Source organism: Chlamydotis macqueenii, chromosome 24, assembly GCF_036417535.1.
Source record: "Chlamydotis macqueenii isolate bChlMac1 chromosome 24, bChlMac1.mat, whole genome shotgun sequence".
NCBI classification, from domain to species: Eukaryota; Metazoa; Chordata; class Aves; order Otidiformes; family Otididae; genus Chlamydotis; species Chlamydotis macqueenii.
The window spans coordinates 1,397,247-1,421,178 of NC_141579.1; the positions used below are offsets into that span (position 1 = coordinate 1,397,247).

At 49.3% G+C, this 23,932-nt stretch overlaps 1 protein-coding gene across 6 annotated transcripts in view; it reads right to left on the bottom strand.

The window, feature by feature from the left end:
- The window catches only part of ARHGAP32 (Rho GTPase activating protein 32), a 129,491-nt gene that overhangs the window by 21,502 nt on the left and 84,057 nt on the right, over window positions 1-23,932 (bottom strand). For 5 of the 6 annotated variants that reach the window (XM_086766232.1, XM_086766231.1, XM_086766229.1 and 2 more), the window contains 6 exons: window positions 21,063-21,149; window positions 11,288-11,425; window positions 10,619-10,711; window positions 8,927-9,049; window positions 8,040-8,117; window positions 5,664-5,745 (listed from right to left, as the gene is read on the bottom strand). In XM_086766232.1, coding sequence (XP_086622358.1) covers window positions 5,664-5,745; window positions 8,040-8,117; window positions 8,927-9,049; window positions 10,619-10,711; window positions 11,288-11,425; window positions 21,063-21,149 — 601 coding nt within the window. Of the gene's footprint in view, window positions 1-5,663; window positions 5,746-8,039; window positions 8,118-8,926; window positions 9,050-10,440; window positions 10,458-10,618; window positions 10,712-11,287; window positions 11,426-21,062; window positions 21,150-23,932 lie in introns of those variants that run through there. The other variant, XM_086766233.1, reaches the window with a different exon arrangement.

Genomic DNA, 23,932 nt, shown 5'->3' on the forward strand with positions numbered 1-23,932 from the left:
CACGCCAAGCCACCTGCCCACGGGCACAGATCCCTCGGGATCTTCTCCAGCAGCCGATGCCCACGGGTCTCCGGCCAGCGGCCAGGGCGCCGGAGCGGAGCGCGGAATCCTGCGGGAACCGGCTGCTTTTTCACCTGGTTACAAAGGCCGTGGCCGGCCGTCCCACACGCCTGCGGGTCGCCGACGCCAGCGCGGCCAGGAAAAAAAAATAATAATTCGAAGCGATTAATTCCCCCCCCGACCGCAAAATTAAACAGCTGGCGAGTTACCAAGCAACAAGCGGGGCGGGAACCCAAAACCACGCCGCAGGTCTCGCAGAAGAAAGCGGGGAACGAAAGAAAAAGCCCCAAGGGAGCCGCCGTCTCTTACCGTCCTCGGCTCCCCGCCGGCCACAGCGGCTCTCCGGCGGCTGCTCCTCCGCAGCCCCGCAGCGCGGGGGTCCCCGGCTCCGCTCTGCCCGCCCCTTCCCGGGGAGGCGCCGATCCGCAGCCTCCGCCCCGCGCCCCGCACCGCCGCCGCCTGCGCCCGCCGCCGCGGGGGAGGCCGCTCCGCGCCAGGGCCAGCCCCGCGGGCCCGCCTCCGGCTCCCGCAGCCGCCCGCCCTCCATGGAAACACCCGGCTGGCGCCGGAGCTTGCGGAGCCACATCCTTCCCTCCCCTCGGCACCGCCAGTTCGGCCCCGGCGCAACGGCCGCGCTCGGCCCGGCCCCTTTCGAACGCGGCTGGGCAACGGTCGCCGGGTTCCAACCGGGACGGGCGGGGCGGGAAGGGGCAAGAGCGGGAGCGGTGGGGCTGCGGGCTCCCGGGCGCCATCCCGCCGCTGCGGGCACAGCGCTCGGCTCCTCGGCTCCGGGCTGCCTCAGGCGTTCTCCATTCCAGCCCAAGCACATCTTACCTACACGTATCACTGCAAACAGCTTTTTCGGTGTAAAAAGAGGTTTTGTTTTTTTTTTTTAAAAAAAAAAATATATATATATATATATATATAATAGATCTCAATGTAGGCTGGAAGAAGCAGTGCCCATGCTAACAGGCTTTGGTGCAGCTGAGGATTTAAAGCTCATGTCCCCCTGTCAAAAATGTCTTTCAGCCCCTGCCTCCCTATTCGGATGTCAGCTCGTTTTATCTGGGGAAAGTGAGGGCCAAAAATGAAGTTTTAGGTTTCCTAGACACTTTTTTTTCAGTGTCTAAAAACTGTTCCAGGAGCCCGGAAAAGTAACTTCCCCCTAAGACCAGCTCAAAGCTTCCAGAACTTAAAGTATCTCCTAAGTTACCAGTAGCAGAAGACACGCAACCATGACCTGTGGACCACAGAAACAGGATAAACAATCTCCTCGTTCTTTCTTTTCAGGTGAAAAAGGGCAAAAAGCCCAAGCCCTGAAGCTAACTGCTACTGAACCTCAGCAGGAATGGCGCTTTGAAGGGCTCGTGGATTTAAGGAACGCGACTATTAAAGAGGAAAAAAAAAAATCAGAAACATCTTTTCTCCACACCTGTGTGTCCGAAGGAAACTCCGTGGATCTCAGCAGCATCCACTATTCTGACTCCTCCCAAACTTTCTGGCAGGTTATTTATTTTTCAGTGGATCTAGGCAGTCACAGCAACAAATGCTGCCCTTGTTCTTAAAACCCCAGTTTAAACATTCCCTGGCTCTCGTTGAAGGTTTGGGTACGGGCAGTGAAAGCTCCACCACACGCACTCTCCATGATCCTATCTGAAATCCTGACCCTGTTCTCCCCTTCCTCTCCTTTCTGGAGAGCATTTGGTAACATGCTCGGAAGGTTGAGTCTTTACACCAGAACATTTGCTGTCAAATAGCATCCTTCTCCTGGAGATGCTCCAGGCTAAAGGTTTGGTTTGGTTTCCCTGAATAGCCTTCAAAGCATCAGTGCTACTGACTTGAATGTACAGAAAAAGGGGGGAAAAAAAAAAAAAAGAGAGAGAGAGACACAGGGAGAGAAAGAGTGAAAGAAGAAAAAAGGAATAAATGAAAACGTACAAGGGGGGAAGTAGCTCCAGGACGCTGGACGGGCTCAGTGGGCAGGGGAGACAGGGCAGGTATCATTAAAAAAAAAAGAAAAAAACCAAAGCAAACCAAAACAAACACAAGCAGGTTAAAACTTTCATACAAAGCTCAGCTAGGCTAGACACAGCGCAAAACGCGACCACAGACCCAGTCCTTCGAGTTCTTTGGTGCTCTATTCCCTGGGCACTTCGGAAATCCATTAGGATCCAAGAATTCCCCACCCAGCGCGTCCCAGCTCAAAAAAAAACCCCAAACACCTGGCACGTGGGCTTTTAGCACACGGCTGAGCAACATGGGATGTGTTTGCCTCGCTTCCCGTGTCCGCTCAGCGTGTCTTTACGGTTAAGCCCAGCTTTGTTGAGTCAGAAGATGTAACATCTCTTTATACCCACGGAGAACACCAACCCTGTACAAAAGACGGCAGCTCCCACATTTGTACCTTTACATTTTGCGTAATTCGTTGTTTTTCTCCAGGGATTAGCACCTCGCCTGTTTAAACCAGGCAAGACCCGGTTGCGATTGCAATAGCTCTAGCACAGCGAATCTAACTCAGTTTGCATTTTTTGCAGTTAAAATTAAGCCGCTCAGCGCTGTCCCGGAGTGTTCAGGAGGTCAGGACAGAGCCTGTTGCCTGATCCAGACCTAAATGTCAACCCTCCTGAAGTTGAGTGGGTTACCTCTATTTGGGTGTTGGAGATTAATCTGTTATTTACTGATTTATTTCTGATATTTACGACTTAAGCTTTAACCGTCCCACTGCAAACTGCGTCTTTATTTCCCCACCGAAACCAGATGCTCCCTGGCAGCAACCATGCTTGGAAACCTTCAGACAAAGCATCGTGCCGAGGCGTGGAGATGCGGTGCACGGGACACAAAACAAACCGCAGGTATGAGGTGAAGCGTGAGATGGGATTTTACATACTGGTAAAAACACAAATATCCAGAACGATGGGGAAGAATGAGACACACTGCCTGCGCCCCATGCCAAAATGGGGAGCGGGGACGCTGTGAGCAGACGTATTCCCAGTGCTCCCAGAACAGACCAGCCAGAGACAGACAGGAGTGAAGGAGAAGAGCGTACACAGCCACGATCTACAGGCGATTCCCCAAATGTTCACTTAGAAAGAAAAAAAAAAAACCCCGCTATTAACTTTTTTCTTCCAAGCAGAATCTTGGAAAAGATTCACTTCTCACCAAATACCTGAAAATTCAAATGCAACCTTTCGTCCCGCAGCTCCTTCAAAATCTTTACAAACATGAGGTGATCCCATCTACTGTAGGACCGAAACTCAGCTGCAGCACCAGGAATTAGATATCAATTCGGTACAATAACGGAGCCTAAGAAGTTATCACTAGAGTATCGCGTCTGAGAAAGAATATAGGGAGAATTTAGAAAAAAAGGAGAGCGCTTAAGAAATGATGAGCCCACCCTGCCTTCCTGGATCTTCACGGCGGTTTTTACCCAAATAGGAACAGTCAGGATACTTGTCTGCATCCCACTGAAAAAAAAGGATTTTATTACATGAAATAAAATGGAAGCCTAGCACAATACTGACGGGAAAACACTGCTCAGCGCGTAATCCCAACACCTCCCGAGCACCCTTCTCCGTGTGCGGCTTTCTCACCGAGTTTGACAAAGGAAAGCCCTACACAATTTTGGCAAGCGATAACAAATGTTAATTCTCCGGCGACGGCCGGTGCAGACACGTACATACAGGTACACCTACCCCTGACGGCGTTTTGGGAGACGACAGCTTCGACAACCCAAACTTCTCTCCCATTCCCCGTGTTCCATTTTCATTTGAACTTCGGCCGTTACTGATACTGCGCTACGGGCCATTTATGGTTCTATTGAAACGCTTCTGCAAAGCAAACCCTCTAATTGTAAATAATAATAAAAACGCAGGGCGGGAAGTTCTTCGCTTTCCATCTGTTCCCCATTAGGTTACTCGACCCCGGCCAAATCTACGGAGAATTAAGCAACACAAGGAGTTCTGTGTTTGTAAATTCCTTCACGCTGCAGATACAGAATGTCCTAGATGCTCCACGCATCGGTTTTTGATTAAAGAAAATAAAGTTTGCTGTTGATAAGTATGTCTTATCAAGCCCCAATCTAAAACTGGACATGAATTCTAGATGAACTACCCCGCTAATGTCGAGCGAGGACAAAAGCTCCAACTCCAACTCCAGCTCCAACTCCTTCCTTTTAGAAAAGTCTCTGTTCCCTGGGAAAAGCCAATCTGATGTTTCAAATATGGGTAAAGGTAGGAAATTAATTGATGTGGATATTTAAGTGTGTGAGAAACACCCTCTGTGTTTAAACCATCGATGAGAACGCACTAAACGCATGGAATACGGGCGAGGAAAACGCAAGCTCGTTTTCTGCCTTTAATTGTACGTGCAGAACAACTATCGGGGCAGGTCAACGAGCACAGCCGCGTGACTTGGCAATCTCTTCCAACTTATGACTTTCAACAGGACTTGGGCTTTCAGTATCCACTTCAGAACCAACGTTTCCCAGGACTGGAAGAGGAAATCCACCCCCTGGTGCGGCGTGAAAGCCAAACAGCATCTATTAATCCATGCTGCTTCGTTATCTCTCATTAGAGCGTAGCAAGAAACCACGCACTAGCAGCTCACGGCATTTAATTGCCTGAGCCATGTTTAATAATAAACACTTGCTGATGATGGCATCAATCAGCCTGGCTGATTTACAGCTGCCCTCGTCAGGAACGACAAAATTTTCCCTACTTCCCTAAACTATCAGCTCTTCGAAGCACGCGGACCAACGCGGCGCGCTGATAGCTTGGGGCGTTTGTGGCTTTTTACCCCCGAACCAAAAGTTCCAAGCCGTAACGCAAGAGCTGATAAAACCCGTTTCCTTTTGAATTGCATCTGTTTGTTTCAAACTCTCCAGTCAGCAACCTTGTACGATAAGGAACATCATCAAAACAGAGGAAAGAGATGAAAAGAGCACGAGGTAACCAGCTTTCCAACTCACCTTGCCGGCTGCGTAGCGTTTTAAGAAGGCAATTTCAAACTGCTGGTCTTGATACAAAAGATATACAGATATATCTTTTTATATATTAATACATAGATTTAAAAAAAAAAAAAATTGGAAGAATAAAACACAAGGTTCACCACCACTGAATTCTGCCAGCACATCTAACGGCAGTCACTTCCAGTGAGTACGGGGATGACGGTACAATCATACAAGACCTCATTTGCTATTTATTTTTCCTCTCACCAGCAGAGCTCGGGATTAATTTCCCTGTATTTCCTACAGCACAAAACTGTCCGGACGGCAGCAGGAAGGCGATGGAGCCGTACACCCCGAGCAGAAGCAATCCAAGTTGTTATATCTAGACGACTTTCTCCGCCAATTCCCAAACAGAAAGAAGCTTCCAGTCCCTAACTCATCTATTCCACCTAAGCCAGCACAAACATTTTTGGGTTGCCTGCGTGTTCTCTACGAAAAATCCTGACATACAACAGGCAGAAAGGATAACACGGTACGAACAAAGGATGATCAACACGCGGAGCGCAACATGCTGCGTCTAAAGGAGACATTAAACACGGAACACCAGAAAGATAACGCCGTTTTATCTCACTTCGTCATAGAACTTTAATGTCCATACCTGGTTTTGGCACAGAATTGGTCACGGACTGGGGGACTTTGTCGTTAATGAGTTCAACGCACTCGCTAGGAAAAAATCCCACCTGTAGTAAAAACAGAAAGAGAGGGAGAATTTTGAATTCTTAAGATCTGAACCAGCAACTGTTCCCTCAAACTTTGCTTGCCTGATGCTCCATAGCATTACCCAACGTGTAACGACCGGCATAAGAGTCATAATTTTTCAAGTGGAACTCGAGCAACGGAGACTTGAGCTGAGCTTCCTGCGCCTGGCTGCACGTACGCAACGTGAAATTTGATGAAGAGAGCAAGATGCTGCAGCTCGTAGCATCTCAGTTCTCTCGACTCCAAGCTCACCGACGCTCGTCCTCTTTTCCCTGTCAAAATACTATATATTCTACATGCTATTCACAAGCATTTTCACATTTTATTCCTTTAGAAAACAGGAAATTAAGTATGGGTCAATATATCTGCATGTCTGTGTAGTTCTAGGACAGAAAAATACGTATTTTGATGTCAGTCAGAACATTTTGAAAGCACAAAGCTCTCTGCTGTGTCCTTACTGCCTGCGATCTGATGAGCGTGGGTAATAAGCGATGCGCCTGAAGCATTCAGATTAAGTGTGCTTAAAAATCTGGCTAAAAAATTAAAGATTTGGCTAAAAAATGTGGGTTTAGTTAAAGTGAATTGGATTCAATTGTGCCTCAGTTTCCCTGTCAGCAGAGGAACAAGGGAGAACGGTGCCACGCATCCGTTACGGAAAACCGATTGGAGAGAACAGCTGGCACGCACGCCGTGTGAGCTGCTTGCGCGTTCGGATTGATCTGAGGATCTGCTGACCGAGCTGAAAGAGAAAGAACGTTCCCCACGCAGACCCCAGAGGCAAGACTCTCCTCAGCAAACATCTGAAGATGCTCCAAAAGCAATGAGCCACCCTGGGCTAGCAGGCAAAAAAATTTGACAGCCATTGAGTCTTCTCTGCTGCCAGCATCGCTGACCATGAAGACGCCTCCAAGCACCACCACCCAAGTGGATGGCCGCGCTCAGACAGCGGTCAACGGCTCGATGTCCAGGTGGAGAACAGTGATGAGTGGCGGTCCTCAGGGGTCTGCGTTGGGCCCGGCCCTGTTCAACATCTTTGTTGGCGACAGGGACAGTGGGATAGAGCACACCCTCAGCAAGTTCGCCGGTGACACCAAGCTGTGTGGTGCCGTCGACACGCTGGAGGGGAGGGATGCCATCCAGAGGGACCTGGACAGGCTGGTGCAAACCTCATGGAGTTCAACCAGACCAAGCGTGAGGTCCTGCACATGGGTCAGGGCAATCAATTTTTGGGTGGTGGAGCACTGGCCCAGGTTGCCCAGAGAGGCGGTGGATGCCTCATCCCTGGAAACGTTCCAGGCCAGGCTGGATGAGGCTCTGAGCAACCTGATCTGGTTGGAGATGTCCCTGCTCCTGGCAGGGGGGTTGGGCTGGGTGGGCTTTGAAGGTCCCTCCAACCCAAACCATGCTGTGATTCTGCACCCTGCATGGGGATACCACGCACTTGTCATCGGCCTTCTACACTCCTGCGCAGATCACAAAGCAGTTTTGTTTCAGTCGATTGATTCACTCGGAAGTTAAACGTGGCACAGCCTGATGGTTCCACGTAGCACTAAAGCATTTCGTTAATTTTTGACAGTACAGCAATTAGAGCTCTAGGGCTTCTAAGATTAGCACCAAAGTCCCGCAAAGCCACAACGCAGTTGGAAACTAGAAGAGCAGTCAAGTTTGTTCAAGAAATACCAACGTGTTAACTCTAGAACCAAATTTAACTTCAGAGCAGGTATTTTATGTCCACGCTGCTCTGACTGAAACGTGAGACACCACAGTGTGAGGAGGTAGAAAACTGAAAATTCAGTCTAAATCCCTCTGCTATAGCATTAGAGACCAGCAACAGTGACACCACGCAACCAACGCAGACGTGAACGCACAGGTTTGCTGGGAGGCTCGTCCCAGGCAGCGGCAGCGCCTTACCCACCGCATTTCTCTGCACCCTCTCTGTTCTGCCTGATCTTGTTTCAGCCAGCGGAAGGAAGGGGATGATGTGAATAACAGTGTCAGCTGCCTCGGAGGGGCTGCAACGCAACCTTCCACCAACATCAGGCCAGCCGTCCATCAAAGGGTGGCGGCTGCCCCCACCTCGCAGTCAGGGAGGTGGACGACTTCCCGTGAAGATCTGCTGCAGCCCAAGTCCCGAGAGAACGGGGAAGTCCTCTCACGCCAACGCAGGGAGGCCGCTTAGATCCATGAGTAACCCCGCGCGGGCGCAGCAGGTCGATGAACGCGCTGCTGAGCCTCCTGCCTGGATTTACGTCGCACTATCAGGTCTGACGCCTACCTGAAATCCGTGCTTGCCTCTCCACCACGTGGTCAGCTCCTTCGGTGGCATATCAATAACCGACACGATGTCTCCCACCTGCAAGAGATTGGTGACATCACAATTAAGACAACTGGGCTGAAAAAAAACCATCAAACTCGTGAGCGACAGTGTGGTGTCACAGCAAGAGGAGGGAAAATGACCGAGGAGACCAAGGAGGTTTGGTCTGAAACCTCATTCCCATTAGAAATGTAATACCGCAACAGTTCAGAAGGCAATTAGTGTAATCAATACTAAATTGGGCTTGGTGGGAATCAAATTCTGTGTGGCCTCCGTAAGAAAAAACGAGACGGGCCAGAGCCGAAGGGGCAGAACCTAAACAAATAGTGCAGCTAGGTGCAGCACAAATCGTTAACATGACTTTGGCACACGCCAATAATTGCCTCAGATTTGAATGTGAACAAAACCCTGGCAGCACCGCACCATCGCCGTTCCTTTTACCTCCTGCGCTGCACCACAAGAATGTGATCACAGAAACTCCTTCGGGCACTGGGTTCCTTTACACTTTTTTGCGTTAACACTCAATATTCCCTCGGTAGGACCACTGCACACGAAGAATCAGCGCATAAAACGCCGCTTTTTGGGTAACGCCAAATACCCAGATACCTCCAGAGCCTGATCTTCCGGATACTTGCTCCACAGCAACTCCTACTCTGCATCGAGTAAGATTTTCGGAACAGTGTTAGATTACCACCTGCCCTTAAAGCACCAAAATTCTTTGGTGGTGCCTTCACCTCACAAAACATTCTGGAAGTGTCTGACTATTTTCCTGATGCGCGCGCAGGCAGACACACGTTGCGCTCTCCTATCTACGACCATAAGGAACGTAAGCTCCTGTAATTATTTACCTCAAAGGACAGTTCGTCTGCCGCCTGCGCGATGTATCTCTTAATAACGTGGGCGGCAGCGATAGCAGGAACGTTGATGGATGATTCCTCGTGGACTAGCAGGTGATTCCCCTTGTTATCGATCTGAAATAAAGCACACGGGAGGCGGTGAGGCGGCTGAGGACGAGCGAGGAGGCATTATCGTGGCGCTCGTCCCCGGTGGACGCTGATTCACAGAGACAGCGCAGCTCGGGGGGACCCTGAGGAGAGCAGCGCGGAGAGACGGGGACACGGAGAGGAGGAGGAAGGAGAACAGTTCATCCAGGGTAGCGCCGAAGGTCGTGTGTCCCCATCCAACAAGAAAAACGCTGTGTTTGCGCATCCTTGCGTACAAACAGTAACGCGGCAGTGAGTGTTTGCACCTCCCCTGAACACCAAACCATCTTGCTTTTCCTGAACAAAAAGACAACGAAAATTCTCCGCAAAGCGGAATTAACGCTCGAGAAGAGGCACTGAGGTAAGGAGGAAATGCTGTCAAACCAAAAATTAGCGTCCCCTTCAATTTTCTCCCACCCTTTTATTTCGTTTTTTAAGAAAACATGGCTCCCAGTCCTTGCTGAGATCATCAGCTTACTTTCAAAATGCCAAGATTTTTGTGCTTGTGTAAAATTTCCTAAGATTCTCAGTCAGAAAGGTTATTCTGTACTGCAGGTGCAGCAGATTTGCTCTGATCTCTAGGAACGCCGCGCTGCTGTAAATTCTAGTTTCATTTTTCTCTCCAACTTCCCTCCTCCCTTCGTGCTGAGAAGGTTTCCAAGATTTTTCTCACCCCAGAGGATTTCAGGCTGAGGAGCATATCGGCAGGGAAAATTGCAGGAAAACGCGCTCCATCCTCATCACAACCATTTGAAAATGAATTGCAACAGCCTAATAATAGCTGCTTCTATTCCTGGCGTGCCGCAACGTCGGCGGGCAAGGGGAAGACGCACGGATCCCTACCCGGACTGATCAGCAACGAATGGCACTGCTGACACGGACAGGTGGCCGCCGTCGCTTGGCCCCAGTCTTTCCTGCACTGGTTGCCCAGTAAGGTCTATTGTTTGAGATGGCACAAGACCATTAAGGGAGAAAACAAAGCTGCAGCTGCAATTCCCAGCACACAAACAGTGCCGCTGCGAGCACAAAGCAGGCTCTGTGGAGCAATTTATCCAGCAGTGCTGGCAAACACGAGCGGGTAATATTTATTGTTTCTGTAGCTGCTGCAAGGAAAAATAAAACCAGACAAACACCGCGACTGAGACAGCTCCAGCAGTTTTAGAAACCCGTCCTGTGTGCAGCACTGCCTCGTCAGAAAGGAGCGCAGGAACGCGTGTGCTTTCTGCAACCTGTTACTTGGAGCCTTCAGCCACGAACCGGAGCGGCGGGATGGCCACCGCCTTTCGTTTCGTAAAGATCAGAAAAACAACGTGTCTTCGAGCGCCAAAATCCCAGCTCCTTTATTCTTAACACTGGCTCTGATTCTGTTTGTTCTGTACCTTTTGTGGCCCCCTACATGCTGGTAACAGGGGAAGAAAGCTTTTAGGCCAGCATTCCAGTGACACCAATGGGTCTGGAAGGATTAAACCTCTTCCTGCAAAGGCAAGAGAGCACTTTTGTGCCTTGCTCCGCTGCCAAAGTCAGGAAACGAAGAACAATCTGAGCTTCACACTCTACCTCCATCCACGTGAGAGCAGGCCCGCAGTTGATCTTGTTGCCTGCGATGGCTGAGAGGCGTGACAGGTAAGCCATCAGCATCTGGGTGACAAGCTGGAACAGAAAAAAAAAAACAAACACCAAGATATACAGTTTTTCTGTTAATACACCACAGTTTGGAGAGACAGCACGAAACACTACACAGCTGCAGAATTACATTTCACAGAGCAGCAGAGCTCTTCAGCATCTTCCCACCTTCTCTCCATTCATTATGCTGAATATTCCTTCTTTTGCTGAATTTAAGAGACTAGAAACTTGAAATTCCATTCAGAAACAACCTGCACTAACCCAAAGCAACTAATAAATCAGATTCTCTGACGAGCAACGGGACTGCGTTATCAATTTCCTATATTCAACACGCCGTGGCCACGCGTGACATCGCCTCCCACTCCCCATCTTCCAAAACGATGCAGTCAGGACGCACCTGCTGCTTCCCAGAAGATTGTTTGAACAGGAATAAACCTCTGGATTATCAACAGCCACGAAATATTCACGCCGCTGACAAAGTTTCCAAAGACAGAATAAAATTCTTATCTGAGGTGCTGACAGGGCAGCACTGTCCTGCTCTGTGCACACTTGAAAATGTCTTCAGTCCCTTGCTGGGACGTGTTGACGGAGCTGGTAATTTACCTCCGGACTGTCCTTCAGCGCATCGGAGCGGGGCAGCTCTGACAGCTGGGAGAAGCGCCGGTCGTAAATACACAGGTGAAGGTGTTTGTCGAGTACTCGGAAATCTTCATAACTCCGCTTCACGATCCAGCTCCTTCCCTGCGTAAAGAGACAAGAGAACCACGCACGTGTAAGCCCCTCGGCAATTCGGCTTAGATCAGGAAAAGGAAAATCTGTGCGGAAATAACAGACATCTGTTAGGCCATCGTAGGCAATAAGGCCTAATCTTTCTCCTCAAAATATCTGAAAGTGCTTTATTAATATTTTCAGGTTTTAATTTACAGCCAGCCACTCATGTTCAACCCAGCCGTTCGTGTTCCTGCTGTAATCATTTAGCAGCGGGGCTGGATGCGGCCCAGCGTGACGAGGCCTACCCAGGGCTTTTAACCTCCACCTGTCTCACAGGGATTTGGGAGCCTTTTCACACACAAGGTGTCTTTGCACAAAGGGAAATCACGAAACGGTCGTGTAAATAGCGGGAAATCAAGATTCCGCGTAGACAGAAGAATATACGATCAGAGATCTGAAGGCAGAACTGAAGCTTGCAAAATTTCTGTCGGACGCTCCAGGCTGAATTAAAAAAAAACCAACAATCTACGATGAATAACACTAGCTGAAGATTCACTCCTGAGCGCGTATCATTTCCCCAATTAAAATATTGACAAGATACACGCTGCTCCGGGGGACAAGGACGGGACCACGGTAGCACGGCGTAATTTGCTCCGTGAAGCTTTTAATATCTAACGACTGCTTCTAAATGCTTCACGGCCTGTTACGATCAATAAAAAACACTGCAATCACGCAGCGGTTTACAGGTCAGAGCGCTTTATGAGCAGTCATTAGTCCTCTCGACGCTCCCACGCGGCCTCTAAATGAGAGTATTCCCGTTTTACGGACACGGACGCGGACTGGGCGACCCCAGACCTCCACAGAGCTTCTGACCTTCTTACAAACCCGGCTACGGCGAATTTCAGAAAGATAAAGAATCGAGTCTCGCATGAAGATTTCAAGAACGCCACAAAACAGTTCGGCGCTCTTTAAAAGGAAAAAAAAAATCGACTTTAAAAAACCTAATCTCTTGAACAAAATCAAATATTTTTTGGAATTTCATTTTTACAGGAACGTTCACAACGAAAAGCGTCGTGACAATTACGGAATTCCTCACAAAACGGAAAATCTGAGTTCATTCCTGCTCTTGATGACGGTTTGATCCTTACTCTTGCGTGCTGTCTAGGATTAAACGTACGACGAAAGACCGGTGAGACCTTACTCGTTTTAAGAGGGGCTCCCATAAGCTGAAGGGCAGCTCCCCACGCGAATATTTTTTTTTTTAATGTGGCCTTCACTGTTTCCACTCAGGATCCGGCAAGATGCAGTTCCTCCTCTGTTTTGCACCCGGCGGCATCCAGCTAAGACAAGAGGAGTCATCTGCGTCAGTATCTGTGACCAAATTCACTTAGAAAACAGAAATGTGCTAGATTTATAACAAAGATTTGCAGATCTCCTCTCCCCAACATGTCAAAGGCTACGTTTCCAGCTGCATTTGTCGACTCCTGTTGTCCATCAACGCCTCTTCACTCCAGACAGGGTGCCACCGAGTTCCAGCACGCACAACCTTCCTGTCCCACGGTCCGAGTATGTTTGCTCTGCGGCACCTCAGATTTATTTATTTTAAGGCAGGGATAGACCTTTCTCTTCTGGTTCAGATGCTTATTTCCTGAGAGAAATCGCACGGATGCTCTCATGAACTTTACAGGTCCGCGTGGAGATGGAGAGCAGAAAAATGAGATGAAAGGACACGGCAAAAGTCACTGCAGTTTGACCCCGCAGTAAGAAAACACCGCGTATTAAATAGCTGGGAAAACACCAGCATCCACCAGCAGAGTCTCGCTGTGCCATGTGGGTGACTTCTACAGCTGTCTGGGTCCTGGGTGTTATTCCAGCGTGACCTTCAGCCCTTTTTCTGCTACAAGTCAGGCTGGAAAACGGCTTGGGAATTCAGTCAAAACAAAAGAGAAGCGAAAAAAATCCATCAATTAAGAGTTCACCCAATAAGTGGATTTAGCTGCCGCTGTAGGTATGTTCATCCAAGCTTAAGGCTGTTTACCAAAGTGTCCTGGATGATTTCAGGACTTCTGCTGTATTGTGACAACTCCCGTCACCAGGAGTTTCCTCCTTCCCTCCCCACACCGTAGGGTACCAAACACTCGCATTACGGCTGTTCCTACAGCTGGAAGACGTTCTCATTAGCTTAACTTCACTGATTAACGCATGAATTTACACTAAGGGTGGTAGAACACTGGTTGCCCAGAGAGGTGGTGGAAGCCCCATCCCTGGAAACGTTCAAGGCCGGGTTGGATGAGGCTCTGAGCAACCTGATCTGGTTGGAGATGTCCCTGCTCCTGGCAGGGGGTTGGGCTGGGTGGGCTTTGAAGGTCCCTTCCCACCCAAACCATTCTATGATTCCATGAATTTGAGCTTTAAACAAGGGGAGAGTGATGGAAACATGACGACAAGGTCAGTACTCCACCCGGAATCACGGGAAATGGAGACAAGAGCCCAACCCTCACACAGTGAAGGGAGCAGGGGTACGGACAGACCGCAAGGAGGAGAAAGTTTAGGGCATTTATGTGACGAATCCTTCGTTTCTTATTCCACAGAAGAAATTATTCTCCTTCAGTATTACCAGTTTATTATCAACTAATTGCAATTAATAAGAAAAAAAAATGTTTTAATGGAAACCACTGCAGCTTTTCTTCGCCCAGAATGACACCTCCTTGTCCTCCCTCGTTCCAGTTACAGACAGGAACCCTAGAAACACCCGCGGGGACACAAGGCTGCCCCAGACCTGGCCTTGGCAAAGACCGAAGGCAAACGTACCGCGCGCGTGCGGCGTTTGAAATCATAACAACTCCCACGAGAAAGACGGAACGGCAGGCAGGCAGACCCGTAACGAGCCTGAAGCAGGATCTACAGCTCTCAACACGTGAACGGAATTCCCTGCTCTCCCGCCATGTTATAATTCAAACAATTCCGTATCAATCGTCTCTTTAGGAAAATTACACCCGAAGAGCACCAGGTGACGGAGAGACACGGGGTGAGGGAGGCCCTGAATGAGCAACAACCTACTCAGCACGTAACCATGGAGTTCCATCAAAGTTTCACCATCCCTTAAAGCAAACTAAACAAAAAACCCTTGCAAAATGACTTGCCTGAGGTCGGGAAAACAAAACAAAGCCAACTTTCCAAACGACTTGCCTGAGGTTAGCTGGAGCAGCAGCAGCTCTGACAGAGACCTCCATTTTCTTAGGCCTCATTTCTTGGGCACATCGCTGAAGCAAACAGTTGATGCTCTTAAATATATATTTTTTTAAGTGGTCAAAGCACATCGGCATGTTTTTGTTAAAAATAATTGCCAGGAAGAAAAGATTTTGTAGGCCCGAAACTAAAAACCTTGTGTTTGACACTCGGCCTTCACTCCAGGTCTAGAGTGAACCGATTGTGAGTGGTTTCACGCTTCCAAGCCTAAATCGCGCCCAACGCGTCGGGACCCGGGGTGTTCGCTGAGCTAGGCCGGTCTGTCACGGGTCACTGAGCACAGTGGGACAAGAAACGCTCACTTGATGGCCCCCAACAAACCGGGGGCACAAACCTGCTCTGTAGCTCTAGGGAAGTCCTAACGAACACAAATATTTGAGAACAATTATTTTTTTTTTAGGCTATCAGAGTTTACCTAAACAAGGGGCACTCGGTGTGACTGGTATGCCATAACTTTTGAAAACTTTCCCAATTGAGAGCTTGGCCACTTTGCTCAGTAAATATTCGCTACAAACGATGAAAACAAGACATTTTTATTTACTGCTAAAGCATCTTTACGCACATGCTGTATTTTTTTAATGTGGCTGCTGTGCCTCAAGAGCGCCTTTTCAAAAATATTCTTTACCAACCTGCTTGTCCTACATTTTGTGGCCAACAAATCTGTCGTTTGGAAGCGCAGATGCTCTTCCAAGGCCTGTGAACTTTATCTACACGCGGGTTGTTCAGGTCTGAGGCGTCGTAACTGCTCACCTTGTCCTCCTCACCCAACATCTAATATCACTTGTTGGCCAAAGGAGCTTTGCAGCCTGCAGAGGATGACACCGGATGGAACCGGACCATCTGTCCCAAAGGGCTGTCGTCTTTCCCAAGTCATGCCATTAAGAATGCACGCACGTTAAACTTCTCCATGAGGAATAAACATCAAGGCAGCGAAGAAAAACAGGAACATCCACCATAACCCTCCTCTTACTTGGGATCTGAACCAAGCTCAGCTCTTGGAGAAGCTGTAAAACAAGTACAACTGCAGACAAATTGCTCCTCTGCAACGCATTTACACTTGCTTGGTTACGGGGCAGGATCCAACGTCTCTTCAGAACAAAGCAAGCCAAGCGTCCTCTTCAATTTGCGGCCGGGCCCAGCCTTGCCTACAAAGCACCGCATGACAGTCGGAAGCCCTGCCAAAATGCATCACTTGCAGAAAGAGACCACAATCGCTATCCTCTCCTCTTAGATTTCAACACTGCTCTCCACTTTCGCTTCAGAGCGAAGCAGGATACAATTTAGATACGAGAAGATCGATCTCTCGAATTCCGAGCTTGCTTTCTGGAGACATTAACAAGCTACCACATAATTGTGAAAGCTTCTGTTGCTTAAAAAAACAACTTTTGTGGCAGCGCATTTTATTCTGAGAAATCATTTTCCCTCTTGCTATACTGAAGGGACAGCTTGAAATGAGGTGGTGGATGCCCCGTCCCTGGAAGCATTCCAGGCCGGGTTGGCCGGGGCTCTGAGCAACCTGATGTGGTTGGAGATGTCCCTGCTCCTGGCAGGGGGGTTGGGCTGGGTGGGCTTTGAAGGTCCCTTCCAACCCAAACCACTCAGTGATTCTATTCTATGAACTGCACCCTAAATTTTCACCTGCTGAAGGAATGTGCTTGAGCACAAGCAGCTCCATGCCAGCACTTATCTCCAGGGTGTCAATAAATAAACAATCCCACTCCAAATCCATGCACAGCTAGAACCCTGCGACGGCATCTCAAGCATCCAGAGTCAAGAACCACGCCGACCATTTCCCTCGCAACACGTATTTAAATAGAGAAGAGCCACAAATGGAGAAATTAAACACCAAAGTTTAAGAACGACAGTCTTTTTTCATCTCCTGTTACCAGAGGATCGATTTACACCACTCTGCGGCCGAGAATGAAGGACAAGTCCCATCAGCTGGGCAGTGAAACCCCATCGCCCCATGACACATGGATGCCACGTGCTGCTCCCGGATTCCTTACGCCCTCCTGTGCAGCACAGAAGACATCAGTCAGCCTCTGCCTTTCCGTTCCGTGGTCCCAAAGAGCAGAAACCTACTGCAAACGGCCAAAGCACGCAAACGGCACAACTCTTGGGAGTCTTCTCCTGGACCCCAACGCAGACACCCCACCCACAGCATGCTCCAGAACAAAAGGCAGCAAAGATCACAGGACAAAAAACCTCTTTATCTCAAAATTGCTGCTTCCGCTGTGAACTGATGAACACAGAGCTTCTTCCAAGGCCTTCTCTCTCCTCCCTGCCCATGCTAGCCTACTTGCAAAAAACCGGGAGCAGACGCAAGTTTTTCAAAGACACCGCACCTTGGCAGCGCTCTGGCATCGCCGGCGCTTTGAACCCAGCCCAACGGCACCTTTCAGGCTGCTTGCCAGCTCCAAGCATTCTTTATTTAATCCACATTCCTATCGCCACTTCATTTTTATTTATCGCAGCGGAGAGCAGAAGGCATGGATGATATGACTTGAGATCAACTGTTCAAGCACAGAACGTCAAGTGATGGATTAGTATGGTGGAAACAAGGATTTTGGTCGCTTTCTCACCCAGCCTTCCTCACCCAAGAGATGCTTAGGACGGAGGAGTCAACGTCTGTGAAAATTCTCTGTTAGGAAAGGAGAAGCAGGTTAACGCATTCTGGAAACAGCTTTTGCATTGGGCGGCACCCAGCTGGGGTGCTCCACGTAGATAAATCCCACTCACAAACATGAGATCAGCTCTTCTCTCTTATTTTTTTTTTTAATATGCACATAAACCACACACAAGTATATGTGTACGTGTGAGAATTTGCCCTTGGAGTCATCTGTCTGGAGAAGCGCAGAGCGCTACCATCTGTTGGTAGCACTCAATAACTCTTCTCTAGGTGTCCGGGCTTCAATCACACGCGATGAAACTCTAAGACGTTTGCCTCTGAAAATAAATCCCGCTCTCTGCTCCCCACAAACCACCCGGGATGGGGACTCCTGTGTGCTCTTCCTACGCGGATCCCGTTTTTTTTCCTGGCGTTCTCACCGCTGCCCTTGAAGGGCTTCTCATTGCAAGCAGGTGGGGTTGCCGTCGGAGCTGTGCGAATACCGCTCTTCAAACAGAAGACGCCGAGCTTGAACCTCCCGCAAGGCAGAGCCGGGAGATCCGAGTGGGATTTATTTGCGTAAATGCCTTCGGAGGCACATCGGAGACCTGATTCTATCAATCATCGCGAGCACAGCGTGGACAGCAATGGCCGCCGTGGACAGAAAAAAAAACGGGAATGGGACCAGGAGAGCTCTGAGAAACCTACCCAGGCTGCAGCAGAAGAGGTTTCCTGTGCAGGACGCTGGCATCAGCCAAGGTCACGCAGCTGGGTTCCGAGGTCACAACAGTCAGTCTGTGTTTAAGGGACTGCCGTGAGATCTAGTCCTGAGATTTTTTTTAACCATCACTCAGGCTTGCATGGTCTGACATTTCTGGTTTCTAGTGCCTGACATTTCAACAATCTACTTGTAATTAAAAAAATGACCAATAAAAATCACAAGAGATGGAGAGAACTTAAGGTCTCCCTTAGAACTTGAACATTTTCACAACCTGTCTGTTCTTCTCTCCTTGCCATTCAAAATTCCCTAAGAAAATTATGTGTGACGTGTTGAAATACTGCAAATCTCAGACTGTAGCGAGATCAGTATTATAGAATCACAGAGGGGTTTGGGTTGGAAGGGACCTCCAAAGCCCACCCAGTCCAACCCCCCCAACCGGACCAGGTTGCTCAGAGCCCCGGCCAACCTGGCCTGGAACGTTTCCAGGGCTGGGGCACCCACCGCCTCTCTGGGCAACGTGTTCATTGCCGGCTCATGTTGAGCTTCTTGTCCACCATCGCTCCCAAATCCCTCTCCTCAGGGCTGCTCTCCATCCGTTCTCCGCCCAGCCTGGATTTGTGCCTGGGATTGCCTCCACCCACGGGCAGGCCCTTGCCCTTGGCCGGGCTGAACTTCACTAGTTCTGCAGTAGTACCGCACACGTTTTATTTCCCTTTCATTTCTCCAAACAAAAGCTCTGGTTGGCCATTTTTAGGTTGCTATACAAAATACGTCTGCAGGCAGTTGCGGCTGCAATGTCACCCAAACAAACCCCAAAACGCTTCAAAAGGCAGATTTTCACCCTGCTTTACACCTCACCAGAACACTCCGGCGGGATTTGCCGATTCCAACCTTTCTGCAGGCTTTTCCTGCTCTTGATTTATTCTCAACACATCGTAACCCCTTTCAAACCTGCTGCAGACCTTGTAAAGCCTTCGCCCATCCCCGCCGAACGCAGCAAGGACTGCAAACGCATCCCCGGGGCCCGCTAAGGCCGGGCTTACTGGTCAGGTTTTACAGAGTTCAGAAGGTTCAGGAGGTACCGTCCTCACACGGCCTTCTCCCAGAATTTTCTCCTTCTCTGTTTCCTACACAAAAACCGGTCTCTAACATTATTTTAGCGATGTTTTCTCCTCCTGCCCGCTGGGAAAGTGCCAACTCACAACGTCATTCCTTCTCCCAAAAATCGTTCCTCAGATTTCAAGTGTTTGTAGATTGTTTAGAAGTCTTTCCATCCATCCATCCATCCCATCCCTTATCACAGACCGGGATTTTCTTTACACTTATTTTAATAACAGCAAGCTTTCAACACCAGTAACTGTGCCCATCCTGAAAGCAACCTTCTAGAAACGAGTGACAAACAGCGCAATCCCGCTTGGAAAAAAAAAAGGAAAATCCACCTACGCCGCTCCAAAAACTCAACCCAAACCAAATCCCGCTATAATCAGCTCTTCCTGACAAAATTTAAATCCCTCCCTTTGTCGTTTGCTAGATTTCACGTTTAAATCTGTTGAATGAACTCAAAAAGAAGAATCCTGCCGTTCCACTTCTCCGAAACGCTTGGAGCACCTCTCTGGATATTCCCACTTCTTCTGAAGGGCGATTAAAGCTGGATTCATGTTTGGAAGTCTCTAAGTGGAAGCGTTTCACCGCTGCGGGGTGAAACGACAAAATGAATGGCTTTTGACGGACAACACAACACAGATCGGATCTGCAGCGCCCAGACTGGGACAGGCACCACAGTGGAACGCATCCAACCCCAAATCTAAGGGTTTTCAGCTTATTTTTCTCAAATCCGTAATCTAAAATCGCCGGGACGGCCAAACGCCCTTGCTCTTCACCAAATACTTCCAAACTTTTAAATTTATATGGGCTTAGCCTTAATTAACAGACTTTGTTTTCTCCGTGTCCGTCGGAGAAACCAAGGAGGTTTTTGCCAGCTGCCTCCGTAGCTGAACACCAATGCCGGCAGCACATCCAAAAGCAAAGTCAAATTTATTTCATAGGCTTTTTTTTTTTCTCCCTCCTTCAATATTTTTGGCCTGATACAGATGCATCCTGCCAAAATCTCATTCCATGAGCTACTTCACACCTCCCCTTCCATCCTAACTCGGAGCCAAACCCATCCAGACGCCGCTAGCATCCCACGCGTGACTGAACGGAATTTTTTTCCCTGGAAATTAGGAGAGGCCACGAGATGTCAAGGGTGAGGTATCTCCATCTCAGCTGCGCAGCTCCTTCCGCGCCTTTCTGTTCATCGAATCCAGGTGCCAGGGGTTTCCCAGCTTTGTAAGGATCCGAGAGGCAGGAATGTGGACTAGCACGCGAGAGGTGAATCGCAGTGGGGAGAAATTCTAGCCAGCCAGAAGGATTGTTTAAAAAAAAAAAAGAAACAAGAAAAAAAAAAGAAAATATGACTGGTTCTATGCCCACCATTTTAAAGGCCAACTTCCAGTGCTTCCATTTTAATTTAACAACACTGAAAAAGGAGGGAAAAGAACCTCTCCGCAGTTGGGATAGTTCACAGCCTCCGGATTTACCAGGCAGCGGCTCAGCTGAGCGCAGAACTCACCACGCTGTCCCCACACGAATCAAATCTCTGCAGCGTATTCTCAGAAACAGCCCTGCAAAGCACCTGAGAGTCGGACAGAAGCGTCGGGAGAAGCTGCCGGACAGCCGGGCTCGCTTCGATCGCCGCGCCGTCGCCGCCTCGCGCGCTACGCCCCGCCTATTCGCTGCTTCTGGGGCTTGCTCCTGTACTCTGCTCGCTGCAAATCCCTGTGTAAAATCTGACAGCAAATACCCCACACCACTCACACGCAGGCAAAAAGGGTTTGCTTAACAGGCTCCCTTTTCTCCTCTTGATGCTCCTTTTCCCAAAATCAGCGGGTCGCGGTGCCACAGACGGCATCCTTTGGAGGACTGAGCTAGCGAAGCGGAAAAAAGTCCCCACACGCGCCACAGAAAAGCGTCGTGTCGAAATATTACGGGCCAAACGTACCGCAAGGCAGCCTGCAGAACAAGGCGAGGGGAGAAAACACGGCATTTACCTGACAGGAGATCTGCACGAGGTAGACCAGCTCCTTGGACTCACAGCCGTTCCTTGTGACTTCGTTCTGTTCCTCCGGGAGCGAAAGCTGCGCCGAGGGGAAGGGGGTGGAGGGAAGAGAGAAAGAGCGGGTCAGTGAGGAGGAGAAGGCAGGGGTGTCGTCACATCAACCGGGACACGCCGAGCATCGGGGGATCGGGGAAGGGCTCGTCTGGTTGGAGCTGTCATGGGAAAACGCTCAGCGCTCAGGGCTTACGCAGACCCCGGGATGCCGCTGGATTTTGGTTTCTTACCTGATGGTTTACAAATAAAAAGATGGTTCAGAAATAAAGCAAGGCAAACTGCTCAACCCAGGAATAAACCTCTGCCTTAGAAGTCTGCAAAATTAACTGTTCACTCTCAGACAGCAGTGATTCCTCCCCCAGTTTTATTCATTTTTTATTTCATAGGGTCAGGCAGACATTAGATAATAAAAGAGATATCCTCATTTCAACATCAAAAAAACCAATAAGAAATGAAAGCAGAAATAAACCCGAGGAGAAAAACCGCTCATTGCTGTATTGTCATGAATCTAAGCAGGAGAAAATCAGAACCACGCACCTCCTGAGAAAGAGGGAGATGTCAGGCAGAGTCCCCTTGCAGATACAAGCCCACCCGCACCCAGAGCGAATTTAACTTTGCTTTTTGCCTGTTATCTCTCTCCTCTTCGTAAGGCAGCTGTAGAGAACACAAATTCAGCGCTCTTCCTTCACCAGACACGAACTCCTGAATACAAATCTCTTTTCAGATGACTGCAGGTAATGAAAAGGCTTTTTGAACCCAAGAAAGGTTTGGGATTTCCATAACTTAGTATATTTTCACATGTAGAGGAAGACAAGCCGGGGAGAAACCTTTGAGCCTCCTCTCTGCCTCTCCGCACGCACCCGCCAAGACCTGCTGAGCGCATTAAATCCCGGAGTACGCAGGATTTAAGTGTTTGTCTGGAATTCCGCAATTCCAAGCCTACCCTGGAGCTGCGTGGAAGGCGCACGGGACCTGCGACCTTCCCCACACAGAGCTCCCAAAAGCAAGCGGCTGCGGAGGGGAGTTCAGGTCGTGCAGAGGCAGCTTTTCTGGGAAAAGCCTAGGAAAATACGCTCGATTCTCCCTTCAGATCTTCTCCCTATCTGTTTCCACATAGCAGAAGGAGAATCATTCCTCCCAAACTCCAAACCTGTGCTTTAAGTAAACCGAGCCCACCGCGAAACCAGCTCACGTCCGAGGTGTGGAGCCTACAGACCTGGACACATCCAGGGAAGACCGCTCCGAAAAGCGACAACAGCCCCTGGAATAACCCCTTACCACCTCCTGCAGTCGATTCTCAGCATTCCACACAGCACCTCCCGAGTTCTCATCTCAATTCCTCTGAAAACGATGGCTGGGAGCCAGCAGAAAGCCAAAAAGCTCACAGCGTAGGCACTACCATGTCTGTAAAAAATACATTTCCTGGCTAATCAAGGTAATTAAGTCCATAAAATGATTACAGCCGCTCTCCACAGAGGAAAAGAAACTGCAGTGCTTCGTAATATCAAAATTATTACAAGTTTGCTCGTTAGCGGACCCGCTCCCCTCGCTTGATGCCACACAACCTGTCCCTTCGTGACCCCGCGGCACCGGGCACGGCGGGGAAGAAGAGGTCACGGGGAGATCTGAGCAGAACCTCTGAAGCAGAACCTTCGAGCGGTTTCACCTCGAACACAGCGATCTCGAAGGGAGGAGAGGCGGCAGGAACGCTGAAGCGTCTTTCGCCAGGAGGTTGAAGGCAGCGGGAAGGAAGCATGGCTCTGGAACTGGGTGAAAAGCACGTCTGACGGCCGAGAGAAAGACACAGGAGTCGCGTTTTCCTGCGAAATATCGCTATTTTGTTTTTGTTTAAAATCATTTTATAGGGCCCAAATATCCTCGGGACAAATCCTGAAGGAATTAAAAGCCTTAACCCTGACCAAACTCGGAGACGCAGACTAATTATAGGAAAGAGCTTTGATTACCTCTCGCAGCTCCAGTCCCTAACACCCAGAACCTCCACGACCTCCTAAACCACCTGGGTGACTCAAACACCACTCCATCGTCACCGAGCTGGGTCCATCACCCGCACCAGTTTGTCTGTATCGCAGCACCTTCCAGACCCGTTTTTCGATCTGCTTGAAGATATTACGTTATTATATTTAAAATTTTAGGTTGGCAAATCTTTTCAAAGAGGGAAACATTTTCTAAATAATTACTCTGTCAGCACAAATGTATTTATCTGGCCGATTTTGCCTCCCTGCAGATTTATCTTGCTAAATGTACTAATTATACTCCCACGCAGCTCCCCATCTTCTCTCTTCAGAAAGCATCACTGGAACACGTGAGGAGGACACCAGCCACGGAGGTGAAATTAAACTCTCTTCCTAGCAGGCACAGGTTCGCATCACACCGCAGGCGCACTCAGAACGCCGAATTTTACGCGACTACAAGCCCTAAGAAAATCTAGGACGCCTATTCCGCCCGTAGTTCCTTTCAGAACTATTCTAAGCTTGCAAATCACGAGATATTTTTTTCCTGCGGAAGCACAATTATCCAGCAGTCAGCATCCCTTCAGCCGAGCATCCCCTTCAAGCCCTATAAATCCCACCGTCGCTCATAAACGCGCACGGCCAGGGACCGGGGGGCTGGCACGCGGCGTCGCCTGAGGGAAGATCTCGCCTCCAACCCCTGATTCCGGGCGGAGCTGCCACCGCAGGCAGCTGATGGATGTGCTGCTGGAGTTTGCTTGAATTCTTAAGCCAAGCAGATTTGATGGCTAAGCTTGTTGAGAAGAAAATGCCCCCTCTCCACGGGGCCGACCGGCAA